We start from the raw sequence: 15,054 nt of genomic DNA, 5'->3' as shown, positions 1-15,054 counted from the left end.
GCCAGTTAAACCAAGCTAATATTAAAGAAAAAAAAAACACTGTACCCTTAATTTAATTTTGAAAACTCATGTTTCCATAATCCATTTTCATTAATGTTCATAACAAGAATAAACTTTGTAGAAAGACTCTGTAAAGTTTCCCAGACGTTCTAAATAAAGCAAACAAATCATAATTAATATATTGTAGTATGGAAGAATTGAGGGGCAAAATAAACATTTTATACTAAACATAACACATGCAGAATACTTTCCAAAGCCGTAACAATGAAAATCCTCTTCTATGTAAAATGTTTAAGACTTGACAGGATGTTAATTACAGTTAAAGAATGACTCATGAGAATGGCTTTTTCAGGCCTTTTGAATACATACACATATTCATATGCAATTACATATACATTTATATTACACATATATATATATATATATATATATATATATATATATATATATATATATATATATATATATATATATATACAAACATACTTGTACAGTACACAGTAGAGAATTAACAGAACAGACTGAAAGTGCAAATGAAAACAGACAAATCTACAAAACTCCCCTCAGTCTCTCATGTTTCAAGTATCATAGAAAAGTCCTGGCTCTACACCTCTCACTCCTTTCTGTTTTCCTCCCACGAATAAGCTTCCTCCACAAACTCATCTTCCACTTCCTTATTCTGCTTTCTAGAGCTAACATTTGTTTTTTTAAAGGTAAATTTAGTTTCAGGCTGCTTTCTGCATAGGCATGGACATTTTGTTTTTAGCTATGATGCCCACTGGAGATCAACAGGTTGCTGTATTTGACATCATGATATCGAAACTTTAAAGATGGGTGCATCCAGGGCTATGTGATATGAGTTTGCAACTTCTTTCAAAAATATTATCTTTCCTTAACATTGTCACAGCTAAAAGGCTCTTGAAAGAAAGTCTTGAGTTAAGATTTATGGCTACTTTCCTAGATTTCAAATTCGGCTTTCAATCTTTGGTTTTATTTATTCAGTTCTCTTTTGTTTCTTTGTTAATTAGACTTGCATGTCTGTCCCCTTATCCTCTATCTGTTCTTCTAACTCTTATTCATCTCTGTGACACTGTTCTAATTAGCACTGTATTGCTCTTTCCAAGACTCAAGACATCCCTTAAAGGAATGTTTTACCCAAATATTATATTTTTTATTTGGTACTTATCCCATGTAGTTTGTAGTGATAGACAGAAACAATGTTTAATCTCACATTGTTATCCTGAATGGAGATAAAAAAAACGTTTAACATAATACAAGCCAATGATTGACAATGGCAAACAATTTAAAAAATGTCCAAGGAAAAAAGAAAAAAATCTCATGTTGGTTGTGTCATATATTCTACGTGCCTGTTATCCAGTTGTATGTTCAAAAGTTCAAAACACATGCACTTTTTTGTAAAATATTGTGAAATTGACACTTACAGAAAATCTCCGCACATGATAAAGAGGAAAAGCAAGTCTCCTTATGATTGCCTTTTAGAACTGAAGATCTGCCTCTGTTCCCCGTATTTTGGTTAAGAGTCTTATCTTCGGTTCAGAAAGGCATTACCAAGGGACTGCATTTCATGTTTAAGATTTGCATGGATTTTCTTGGCAGTTTCAGCTAAAAATATGTGTGTTGTATGTGTTCTGAGCACACAGATGAATAGCTAACATGTGGATTATGTGACACATACAACATGAAATTTTTTTTCCATTGATTATTATTTTTTTTTTTATCTCTGTTCTTGATGATATTGTGAGATTAAACATTTTTTCAGCCATCACTACCAGGGCTGTCTTAACAGCATTATAGACCCCTGTGAAAAGCAGTGCACTGGGACCCCTACCTACACAACCACTCAGGAAGTCACAACATACATAGATTAGCATGGGGCCCCTGGGCAACTGCCCAGCGTGCCCATGCGTTAAGACAGCCTTGATCACTACACTGCAGAATTAGTTACTATATATATTGTCACAGCCAGGAAAGCTCGAGGTGCCCACAGTAAATGTTGGGGTTCCAGCTGGGTGACCCCATTGAATGAGAGAAACACTAAGGTATTGTGTCTTGCCAGAGAAAGAAAAGTCAGGCAATCCATCCTTTCAAATAGTAAAACTTTGTGTCAATAAACTGTACAGTAATCCATCCTCGATCGCGGGGGTTGCGTTCCAGAACCCCCCACGATAGATGAAAATCCGCGAAGTAGAAACCATATGTTTGTGTAGTTATTTTTATATATTTTAAGCCCTTATAAACTCTCCCACACTGTTAACATTATTAGAGCCCTCTAGACATGAAATAACACCCTTTAGTCAAAAGTTTAAACTGTCCTCCATGACAAGACAGAGATGACAGTTCTTTCTCACAATTAAAAGAATGCAAATAGATCTTCTTCTCTTCAGGAGCAGAGAATTTCAGAGGGAGAGAGAGAGAGAGCGCTCGCAAAGAAAAGCAAGCAATCAAAAAATCTGTGTGCTTTTGTTTGCCGCGGCATTTTTTAGAGGAGCGTTAGTATCTTCTAAGCAAACAGCCTCTGTGCAAACTGCCCCTCTGCTCACATCTCCTCCGTCAGGTGCAGAGAACGTCAGAGAGAGGGAGCGAGATTAAAGCAACAATCAAAAAATCAATATGTGTGCTTTTGTACTTTTAAATATGCCGAGCACCGCAATAAAGCTGCATTTTTTTAGAGGAGCGTCAGTATCTTTTAAGCAAACAGCACCTCTGCTCACAGCCCCTCCGTCAGGCGCAGAGAATGTCAGAGAGGGTGAGAGAGAGGCAGAGACAAGCAAACAATCAAGCTCCGCGTGGGAGGCATATCTTATAGCATTGAGGAGTTTTAGTTAATATGTAATACATGCTCTGATTGGGTAGCTTCTAAGCCATCCGCCAATAGCGTCCCTTGTATGAAATCAACAGGACAAACAAACTGAGGAAGCGTGTAGCATACATTAAAAGACCCACTGTCTGCAGAAATCCGCGAACCAGCGAAAAATCTGTGATATATATTTAGATGTGCTTACATTTAAAATCCGCGATAGAGTGAAACCGCGAAAGTCGAAGCGCGATATAGCGAGGGATTACTGTATTCTTATAGAAAAATAGATCTATCAGCTCCATAGGTAGCGCAAGAGCTCCTTCCTCATTCAGGTTCTGTGTCCGAATGAGATGTGGTGCCTCGTGCAGACCCTTTTTACTGAGTCCCCCAGCAGAAGGGACTATTTGGGCCCCAGGGGTGCTGAGGTTCTTCTTGGTACTGAGAATGGAAGAGAGAGCAACAGTGCCTCCTCCTGGACTGGAGTGGAATCGCTTGTGTCCCTATATATACAGCATATATATCTATACTAATAAAAGGCAAAGCCCTCACTGACTGACTGACTGACTCACTGACTGACTGACTCATCACTAATTCTCCAAGTTCCCGTGTAGGTAGAAGGCTGAAATTTGGCAGGCTCATTCCTTACACCTTACTTACAAAAGCTGGGCAGGTCTCATTTTGAAATTGTACGCGTAATGGTCATAACTGGAAGCTATTTTTCTCCATATACTGTAATGGAGTTGAGCTGGATGGCCGTGGGGGGCGGAGTTTCATGTGACATCATCATGGCTCCCACGTAATCACGTGAACTGATTATCAAAGCAGTATGTAGAAAACCAGGAAGAGCTCAAAAAAGCGCTGAACAAAACATGCATTATATAATTGAGAAGGCAGCGAAACAATAAGAAGCGAGCGACTGACATATACAACCATATTCATGAGTGCTGCTACTTCGGAAACAAAGCACGATGTAAACCTACACTTTAAATTAAGTTCATAGACAGGCTGCCGCTGGCATTTGTAATTTAGTGCCTGCCCATATAAGGCCGTCCGTCAGCGGCAATCCAATAGAAACACTGCTGCTAAATATTCACGGGTGAAGGACTGTTCTTATGCAGAGGAAGATGAGATGGTCAGGGTGGTGTTTGGCACAAACTCAGCGAAACTGCGAGAGAAACTTTTAAGTGCCCCTTCTTAACTAACATTACATACAGCCATGGGCATCACACGAGATGGCACCATCACAGCTGGGAACCTTTGATGCAAGAACACCAAGTGGCTCACGTGAACTGACGCAGTGCACAGACAAAAAGCAACAATTCCAAAGAGTGCTGAACAAAAACCGAATTACACAATTGAGAAGGCAGCAAAAAAATATGAAGCGTCTGACACATACAAGCATATTCATAAGTGCAGCTACTGCGGAAACAAAGCACACGGTGGAAAAAGTCAATGTCCCGCTAAAGGAAGACAGTGTAAAATAAAAAACCCGTGCATGCAGTGTGTCACATCTCAGATAAAGAGCAAGATGAGCTGTTTATTGATGCAGTAAGAAACGAATCGATGAATGAAACCTGTCATCTTTACAACGATTGACAAACACGGAATGTAACTTGAACACAACACATCCTACAAATACGACCCTGATTGAAAGAAATAATGATAATCAAATCCTTGATGACAGCAACACTCATAATACTCATAAAACAATTACTGTATATTGACAATCATGTTACGTTATTTTTAAAATGTTCCCTTTTCTTTTTCATAACTTCATTAACACACTACTTCTCCGCTGCGAATATTTATATATACCTCGATCTACATACTCTCAAATAGACAAGCCACACGCCATGGCGCAATTGTAGAGGCTTCGCCGCTAGCGCCGACATCTGAGGTTCGATTCCTAAGAAGGGATGCACTGAGTATGTACGCACACTTCCCATTTCATTTTACCCTCGCATCTCCTTGGTTTGGGACGTATGAAAAAATATGCGGTTAACGCAGAATCAAGTTACGTTATTTTAAAAATGTTTACTTTTCTTAGCACAAGCACAGCTGAGAAGCTTCGATGCATGTACTCCATAACGCGTTAAAAAAATAACGCATTTAATCACACTTTCAATTCCAAGCAAACGGGAACTTTTGTCAATGCATGATTTCCTGGTACATCCATTACACTGATGCACACATCACAGCTACAAAAATGTTAGAGTCGGAATAAAGCGCGTTCCTACGACTGATCATTTTGACTACCCGAGTGAAGCCTTGATAAAGCATGGTTTTGTGCACACTGAAAAGCAACCCAAATTAGAAGCATTACAGAAAGCGGACTTTGTGGCTCTTATTGGGGATCATTGGACTTCCGTGACCGTTAGTAATTCTAATTACATCTAATTAGAAAATGTTCAATGATCACACTGTTTTAGCCTAATGTACAAAATAATTTTGGCTGAGGTTACTCAGAGTTTAAAGATTAAGTTGGTCAAATTACCTTTTATGTTTCTGACTTATTTTTTAAGAAGAAAAACTGCACTTTATGTTGAAATTTTGGTTGTTATTTAAAGACAATATCATTCTGAAAATGAACTTAAAGTACTTAAACTACCACTTTATTTTTAAGTCTGCCCAATTTTAACCAGGGATGATATTTTTGTTTCTGTTTTGAATTCAAATGCAGTTTAAAAGCATTTTCTTTTTCAGAAATTAAAACAGCTTGAGTTTACAATATTCATGTCCATGTCTATTATTTGATTCTGTCGCCCACTAAAACCCTTTTAAATTAAAAAAAAACATTTGCGATTTGGGGCATATTTACGTGTGCGATTACATACGATTAATCAAGATTAATTCTTACACAGCCTCTAATTAATTGGATTAATTTTTTTAATCGAGTCCCACCCCTAATATATATATATGTAGATATGTATATGTGTATATATGTATATATATATATATTTATATGTACTTTGTATATGTATATATGTATATATATGTATGTGTGTATATATATATATATGTATATGTATATAACTGTGTATATATATGTGTATATATGTATATATATATATATATATGTTTATATGTGTGTGTGTGTCTGTGTGTGTGTATATATATATATATATATATATATATATATATATATATATATGCCAGCAGCATTCATGACAATTACAAAACAATTACATTGTCAATCATGTTACATAATTATTAAAATGTTTCCTTTTCTTTTTACTTCTCCGCTTCCAAGCGCGGGTATTTTGCTATATATATATAGATAGATATGACAACAACACTCATATCAATGACAAAACAATTACATTAACAATTATCTTACGTTATTTTTCATAACTTCTTTAACACACTACTTCTCCGCTGCGAAGCGTGGGTATTTTGTTAGTATATATATATTCAGTAGAGTCCCGCTTATCCGACATTAACGGGCAGGCCGAATGCCGGATGAGCGAAAATGTTGGATAATGGCAGGTGTTAAGAAAAAGCCTATTAAACAACTATGTTATAATTTTACACATTACGAACCTAATAAACATGTTTTACAACAAAACAACAGAATAAATTAACTGAAAAAATTAACTTACAGATACAGAATTGTCTGACATTAAATACAGCATGTACTGTACTTAAAAAGTTCAGTCCTGTGATGATTTAAAGACATTTTTGATCGTAGTCTGCTTTCCTGACGAGTGCCGTTTCTTCACTATGAAGTCTCGCCATCTTTGCAGCATCATTATGTCGATTCCTGTAGCTTCTTCTTGTTGCTCAATGTAATTAATTGCAGTTTCTAGCCTTTACTCCATCACTAATATAGTCAACATCCGTACAAGCGTATACAGCATTGTGACTGCGTGTGTGTGTTTGTGCTGTGACGTGCGAGTCCCCGTCTTGCACCCGAAAACTCGAAGCTGAGTCTCATTACTTTTAGCAACACCAGCTTTATTAAGCTTGAAACAGCAACAGCGAGGTTATTTAATGTAGCGGGATCTTTCATTCTCCTATACACAGACACAGCAGTCAGGCATGGTCGGGGGGAAAGTAATACTGAGCCCAGCGCGTTTATAATGTCCCTTGTTCCTTGTATCATCCATCAATGGCAGGCGCTTATAGCATGTCTGTGATCTTTTCGGATTGGCTTTTACATCGAACTGCTACAGCGATGGGAGACTGCGATTGCTTTGGTATGCTCTTCCGTGTGTCGTCCCGTTGGGTGGAATCCCACAAGAGTTGTCTTGTTGGAAGGTAAACCTTCGGCCCAGTCTCATCAGACCAGAGAATCTTATTTCTCATCATCTCAGAGTCCTTCAGGTGTCTTGAAAACTCCAAGATAGAACTTTTTGGCCTTAATTCTAAGCAGTATGTGTGGAGACAACCAGGCACTGCTCATCACTTGTCCAATACAGTCCCCACAGTGAAGCATGGCGGTGGCAGCATCATGCTGTGGGGGTGTTTTTCAGCTTCAGGGACAGGTTTACCTTCCAACAAGACAATGACCCTAAGCACACAGCTAAAATAATGATGGAGTGACTTCACAACAACTCTGTGACTGTTCTTGAATGGCCCAGCCAGAGTCCTGACTAAAACCCAATTGAGCATCTCTGGAGAGACCTAAAAATGGCTGTCCACCAACGTTTACCATCCAACCTGACAGAACTGGTGAGGATCTGCAAGGAGGAATGGCAGAGGATCCCCAAATCCAGGTGTGAAAAACTTGTTGCCTTTCCCAAGAAGACTCATGGCTGTATTAGCTCAAAAGGGTGCTTCTACTAAATACTGAGCAAAGGGTCTGGATACTTAGGACCATGTGATATTTCAGTTTTTCTTTTTTGATAAATCTGCAACAATTTCAAAAATTCTTTTTTTTGTCTGTCAATATGGGGTGCTGTGTGTACATTAATGAGGGAAAAAATTAATCTAAATGATTTTAGCAAATGGCTGCAATATCACAAAGAGTGAAAAATTGAAGGGGGTCTGAATACTTTCCGTACCCACTGTTTTACTTTTAAATACTTAGATATACTTTTAAATATCTATAAGTAAAACAAATCAAAGTGTTAGGGTCACAAGTTTAAAAACCATATTTTCTTTCCACTAGCAAATTTGAAATAATAAAGTCAGTAAATAGAAAGATAGTAGACCAGTGTTTATTCCTGTTATGTTGCATTCAGGATTTGTAACCTGGTTCATGTTTATTTTTTATGTTTTTGTTCCTTCTTTGCTTAATTTAAAGTGTTACATTTTATGTGTCTGTTGTACTTTTTTTATAAGTAGTGTTCTCACTATTTATTAATTAGTATATATGCATTGCTCTTCTTTGTTCCTTTATGTTCTGTGTGCTTTATGGGTAGAACCCCAAGAGGCAGGCCCACCATGAAATTCCTATTGAAGAATCGCTCTCATCCTTTACATTCTGAAGCTGGGTGTGCATTCTTCAGTAGTTCAGTAGTTGAAGTTTGAAGAAGTCTTTTCTATTCTGAACATTGCTTATTAAATTCTGCATTTTTATTACCGTTTTGTAGTTTTGGTTTGGAATTTTGTATTGGGAGTCCTTCATCTTGGATTGCCTTTTTAGGACATTGAGGCTCAGGTGTATGGTGCCTATTCTAAAAGTCAGTATAAGTACACCTTCTTTACTAAAGTAGGACTTCAGGGTGTAGCTCCTTCAGCAGTCACTAGGGACCTTTGTAAATGTGTGATCAGAAGACCCCTTAAACCTAAAGTAACTGAAGTGAACCCTGCTGTTTTATCATTAGCTTTACATCTTAAATACATTTTGTATTATACTGTATGCAGATTACAATTAGATACAGGTATTTAAAGCATCTCTCACACTTTCACACTGTTTTTTAAAAGATTTGTAAACTGCTATGTGCAAAAAACTCAGCATTTAGCAGACAGCTGTCTCTTTGCCTGAGTTCATGGATGATACCTGTAGGGAATGCCAGTGATGACAGCTACAGAATATTCAAAGATGAAGGTTCAAGAACTGAAAGGAATAGAAGCAACAATTTAACCAAAAATGACAAAGAGCTTTCTAAGAGCTTTCATACTTGGGTGACATTTTATTCAGTAAACCTCACAGAAGTCAATTCATTTTAAAAACAAACGAATTGAGGGAAGGTGTGGACAGCCAATAAACATGCTAGCTGGGGGTGTTAAGTTTTTATCGTTATTAATATTATTGTGCACGTGCAAACTTTGGAATAATGGTGATCTGGAATTGCATACCTGCCTGTGGGGTGTCATTACAGCTGAGAAATAAGCCATCTGTTCCAATACTAATATGTGCCTGTGTTTATGAGCCCATGAACAAAAATATAGAAGAAAAACAACTTTATGAAAAACTTTTTTCTTGGATGTGAGTATTCCTGGAATTGTGATAGCTCATGTTGGATTAATCAGCATTGCCCATATATTGTATTCTCCTTGGCATTTGAATGACAATTTCATGAAGGTTATGGAAATGCTCCAAGCTTTATGACAGCATATTGTTCAATTTCTCCGAGAAGGATGAGTAAAGTATTCATAATGTGTGATTAAGAGCTTGCCATTCTTCATTTTTCTTTCTTGTTTTTCAGCTTAAGAGCTGTTGAATGTATCTGATGTTTAATTTTAGGAGATAATAAAAACAATCTGTCCTTTCTTTTCAACAAATGTGGCATAAATAATTAAATGATTTTGGCTTTAAATTCTCTGTATTGCTCTTCACATTTGATGCTGTTTTCATTGTTAACTTTATAAACAGCAGTACAGAGGATGACAACTCAGGGGTTGAAAGCAACATGAATATTAAGTGCTATCAGATATCAGCGGGCAGAAATGTCATGGGTGTGTTCCCATATTTAATGACTTACTGAGACCACTCTTTCTTGCACATACGGAATATACTTAAAATTGTAGGGGTTGACATGTTGTTGGGGTAGAGGCATTCATTCAACTGGATTCCCTTAATTTATTAATTTTACATAATGTATTTAAGAATGTTTCTGCAGTGATTTGATTGTGGCAGTCACTATTAAAGGCAATATATATGTGATTCTCAGTGATGTGTTCAATGCGCAAAGATAATACTTCATTAAATATTAGACTTGTACCACACACCTCCGGAGTCCTGGCTTCAAATCCTGCCATTATTTCAGGTTTTATGGTATTCTAAAAAAACATGACATTTTGGTTAACTGCCAATGTGAGTGAATGTGCCCTTTAATGTAGAGGCATCCTAGCTTCTGTTAATTCGTATTTTGCCCCAATGCAACTGAGAGACGCTGAAATCAACATATTGGACAACATTACATACTGTATATAAAAAAAAAATTAACACCTAACAACATCCTAACAGTGAAATCTCACAGACCTTTCTGACAAATAAGAGCTGAAGAAAGAAGAGTGTACCCTCACCGACAGGATTCTCCCACTAATTTCACAATTCTTGTTGTTGCCATCAGGTCACAGGTTCAAATTTCATAGGAAAAAAAATTATCAAAATATTCCTTTGACCCAACTGGTGCTAATCTTCTAATAACTTTTATTTTAATAAGCTTCTACAGTCATAATTTGTGGACCCACCAGTTATAATTCTTCACAATCACTGCCCAAGCCTTATTGTTGGTTTGATTTTTATATTTAATACTAAGCTAAAAGGCCAGCTATAATCTCTCTGCCAGTTGTTCATAAATGTTGAGAACTTGCACTTGATTATGAATTCTGAACATTTATGTACTGTGTCCTGTGGAATTATCAATAGATAACAACGACAACATTTATTTATATAGCACATTTTCATACAAAAAGTAGCTCAAAGTGCTTTACATAATGAAGACTAGAAAAATAAAAGACACAGTAAGAAAATAAAATAAGTCAACATTAACATAGAATAAGAGTAAGGTCCAATGGCCAGGGTGGACAGAAAAAACAAAAAAAAAAACTCCAGAAAAAAATAAAATCTGTAGGGATTCCAGACCATTAGACTGCCCAGTCTCCTCTGGGCATTCTACCTAACATAAATGAAACAGTCCTCTTTGGATTTAGGGTTCTCACGGAAGGACTTGATGATGATGGTCACGTAGACTTCTGGCTTTTAATCCATCCATCATTGTTGGAGCATCATGATGATGCCGGAAAAAGAAACAGAAGAGAGAGTAGGGGTCAGTACAGATTTTAGAGCCACCATGAATAGTTATTATGATGAACTGAACATTCAGAGTATCAAGATTAAAGTGAAGTTATGAGAAGGCCATGTTAAAGTAATATGTTTTCAGCAGTGTTTTAAAGTGCTCCACTGTATTAGCCTGGCGAATTCCTATTGGCAGCATATTCCAGATTTTAGGTGCATAGCAGCAGAAGGCCTCCTCACCACTTCTTTTAAGTTTTGTTCTTGGAATTCTAAGGAGACACTCATTTGAGGATCTGAAGTTACGATTTGGAATATAAGGTGTCAGACATTCCGATATATAAGATGGGGCGAGATTATTTAAGGCTTTATAAACCATAAGCAGAATTTTAAAGTCAATCCTGAATGACACAGGTAACCAGTGTAGTGACATTAAAACTGGAGAAATGTGTTCGGATTTTCTTTTCCTAGTTAGAATTCTAGCAGCTGCATTCTGCACTTGTTGCAAACGATTTATGTCTTTTTTGGGTAGTCCTAAAAGGACGCCGTTACAGTAATCTAGTCGACTGAAAACAAACGAGTGAACTAATTTCTCAGCATCTTTCAGTGATATAAGCGGTCTAACTTTACTTGTGTTTCTTAAGTGAAAAAATGCTGTCCTAATGATCTGATTAATATGTGATTTAAAATTCAGATTACAGTCAACAATCGCCCCTAAGCTTTTTACCTCCGTCTTGACTTTTAATTCTAATGTATCCAGTTTATTTCTAATAGCCTCATTGTATCCATTATTGCCAATCACTAAGATTTCAGTTTTCTCTTTATTTAACTTGAGAAAGTTACTATTTATCCATTCTGAGATAGAAGTCAGACATTGTGTTAGTGAATCAATAGAATCGGGATCATCAGGTGCTATTGATAAGTACAGCTGTGTGTCATCAGCATAGCTGTGGTAGCTCACGTTGTGCCCTGAGATAATCTGACCTAACGGAAGCATGTAGATTGAGAATAACAGCGGACCCAGGATAGAGCCTTGTGGAACACCATATCGGATATCATGTGTCTTTGAGTTGTAATTACCACAACTCACAAAGAATTTTCTCCCTGTCACGTAGGATTCAGACCAATTTAAGACCGTGCCAGAGAGGCCCACCCATTGACTAAGGCAATTTCTAAGAATATTATGATCAATGGTGTCAAATGCAGCACTCAGATCTAAGAGGATGAGAACAGATAAATGGCCTCTGTCTGCATTCACCCGCATATCATTTACTACTTTAACGAGTGCAGTTTCTGTGCTGTGATTTGTTCTAAAACCCGACTGAAATGTATCAAGAATAGCATGTTTATTTAGGTGGTCATTTAACTGCATAATGACTGCCTTCTCCAGAACTTTACTTAAGAAAGGCAGGTTAGAGATGGGTCTAAAATTTTCAAGAGCCAAGGGGTCAAGATTATGTTTCTTAAGAAGGGGTTTAACTACAGCAGTCTTAAGACCGTCTGGGAAGACCCCCGTATCTAATGACAAATTTACTATGTCAAGAACATTATCAATTAGCACGCCCGATACTTCTTTGAAATAATTTGTTGGTATTGGGTCAAGGACGCAGGTGGAGGGTTTTAATTGAGATATTATTTTTTTTAAATCAGGTAAATCTATCCTAGTGAAAGAGTTTAATTTGTTTATAACAGAATGCTGGGGTTTAGGAGGATCCTTAGTGTTGGGGAGATATACTATGTTATTTCTAATATCATTAATTTTTTGGTTGAAAAATACAGCAATAGCCTCACAGGTTTTACTGGAAGTACTTAGGAGGCATTCCTTTGAGTTACCTGAGTTTAGCAGACGATCGATCGTAGAGAATAAAACTCTGGGATTACTAGCATTGTTATTTATAATCTTAGAGAAATAGCAGCGCCACTCAAGACAGACAGTGTTATTGTATTCTGTTATTTTAACTTTTAATATTTCATAGTGGATAGTTAGTTTAGTCTTCCTCCATTTACGCTCAGCTCTACGGCATGTTCTCTTTAAATCCGACACTCTTTGGGTCTTCCATGGTATAATAATGCCAGAAGATTTATAATAATAATTTATAATAATGCTAGATGGGCTTTAAGAACAATAAATATTTCTCCTCACCAGTATAATGCCTACAAGACTGCCACTATCTACATTTATTTGAATTTCCAGAACATATATGGTCATAAGTTTTCATTTAAGACCAAGATCAAGATTCTAGACCCATTAGTTTGTGAGTAGTCACATTACAGACACACAGACATTATTAGCATGTTTTATAAATAGATAGGTAGATAGATAAATAGATCTATCATCTGGTATTATTCCATACATACTGTATTAAGTTCACTACTATATTATATTTCTTTTGTACAAAGCTATGTTTGACGTCTCAGTTCTTGTTTGTGGTGCATTTAATGCAATGATCTGGTCTCTCTGCAAAATTCTGCTGACAGACCAAATACCCTTTTGGCACAATGAATTTGAACTGAATTGAATTGTACAATCTGCAGAAAACAGATTATAACAGTGAGGTTGCCACCCATCTTATGAAAACATAAACTAGTTTCTCACCTTTCCTCTTATTATGTTTGAAATTGTAATGACTGTTTATATGGAAAATAGTAAAAGAAAGTATTCATTTGAGACAATTCAGGCCACAATTTAATTTATGTAACAGGATATTACTTACTGAATTGTAGCTAAACTTTTAATACAAGATGCTACTCAAACCAAGAAGGCACATCCTGAGCATACAGTAATCTTGCTGATACTCCCTTTTTATATTTCCTTAATACAGGAGAGATAAATGAGACCCTTCAACTGCAGGAAGAGATCTACACAGCAAGAACAGTGTGTCTTATCAAATATGGAGACTTTTCTCAGTTTGGATACTGTACTCGATGACTTTTGTGACATTATTTCCACTATGTAACTAAGGTTCTTTAGGTTTCATTGCAGTTTTGCTAAAATACATACAACAAAATGAACAAGTATTTTCAAGTATTTGATTTTACTGCTACAGATGAAGCACCTCCTGAAAGCTGCTGATCATTTTCACTTAATTGTAAGTTCTATTTTTGCACTTTGACAACACAAGGTAAAACCATGGAGACATAAAAGATCAATTGTGCCGTCAGCAATGACGTAAAGAGGAGCTCAAAATGCTGCATTAGCTCAATTGAATGACCAGGTATATTTTTGCATATTTGGGTTATGTGTGAGTGTTGGCAGAGATAAAATATGTTGTCACTTTTTTACTGTCAGATATTTTTTGAATTTATTTTTAATGCCAATGACAGGATGAAGTTTTTTGGATAAAAAAATACTTTGACCTGAACAGTGATAGAATTGTAAGTGTTTGAAATGAGAACAAGCAAAGCTTCATAAAGAAAAATGTGTATTTCATATTGTTTTACGTAAAGAATCATAAAGCATATTTGTCTTCTTAAAATAAAATTCACTCAGTTAAACAGTATACCACTTTGACAGCTGGCATATGCATTCATTTGATAGTAAGAAGGAAAATTTGCAGATTAAAGAACAACTTCCCTGAACCCTAAACTGGATTAAATGGTGTGGAGAATGATATGCAATAATGAACAATCATTACATGGGTCTGGTGGCTAATTAATCATTTATCATTTATATCATTGATTGTTAATCAGCCCATCCGTTTATCTGTTCAGGTACTGGATTTCATGTCAGGAGGAAGCAGTGAGGCTGAGAGAGATATCCTTCCCATTGCTGTAGAAGTCAACAGAACTGAATAAAGTGATTCAAGGTGCTTTAGGTTTGGAGTCAACCCTCTGCATGAAATGTTGGGAAGATGAGACACTGACTGATTCTTTGTCAGTAACACATATATTTTTGTTACAGGGTCAAACTGACCCAGAGGCTCCGTCTATTAAGGGGCATTTCCAAATCACTGGTTATTCCAGTAGAGAGACTGTAGAAGGCTGGAGTCTGTCCTGGAAACATCAGGAAGAACATTCATCAGTCCCAGGGCATAGCCACCCACTGAATACACACTCAAATGAGGCCAATTTAGAGTCACTTATTTACATTGTTTATTCATTCATTCATATT

The 15,054-nt window shown here is 36.5% G+C and overlaps 1 protein-coding gene across 1 annotated transcript in view; it reads left to right on the top strand.

Annotated features, from left to right (window-relative positions):
• The window catches only part of cabcoco1 (ciliary associated calcium binding coiled-coil 1), a 44,489-nt gene extending 30,503 nt beyond the window's left edge, over positions 1-13,986 (top strand). Inside the window, exon 7 of the mRNA XM_039771278.1 lies at positions 13,766-13,986. Within this exon, the coding sequence (XP_039627212.1) occupies positions 13,766-13,774 (9 nt within the window). The 3' untranslated portion in view covers positions 13,775-13,986. The remainder of the gene's footprint in view (positions 1-13,765) is intronic.
• The last annotated feature ends 1,068 nt before the right edge of the window (positions 13,987-15,054 follow it).

The sequence above is a fragment of the Polypterus senegalus genome, chromosome 1 (assembly GCF_016835505.1).
Source record: "Polypterus senegalus isolate Bchr_013 chromosome 1, ASM1683550v1, whole genome shotgun sequence".
NCBI classification, from domain to species: Eukaryota; Metazoa; Chordata; class Cladistia; order Polypteriformes; family Polypteridae; genus Polypterus; species Polypterus senegalus.
Note: the sequence above shows the minus strand (reverse complement) of the source record. Positions and strands in the feature narration are given on the sequence as shown.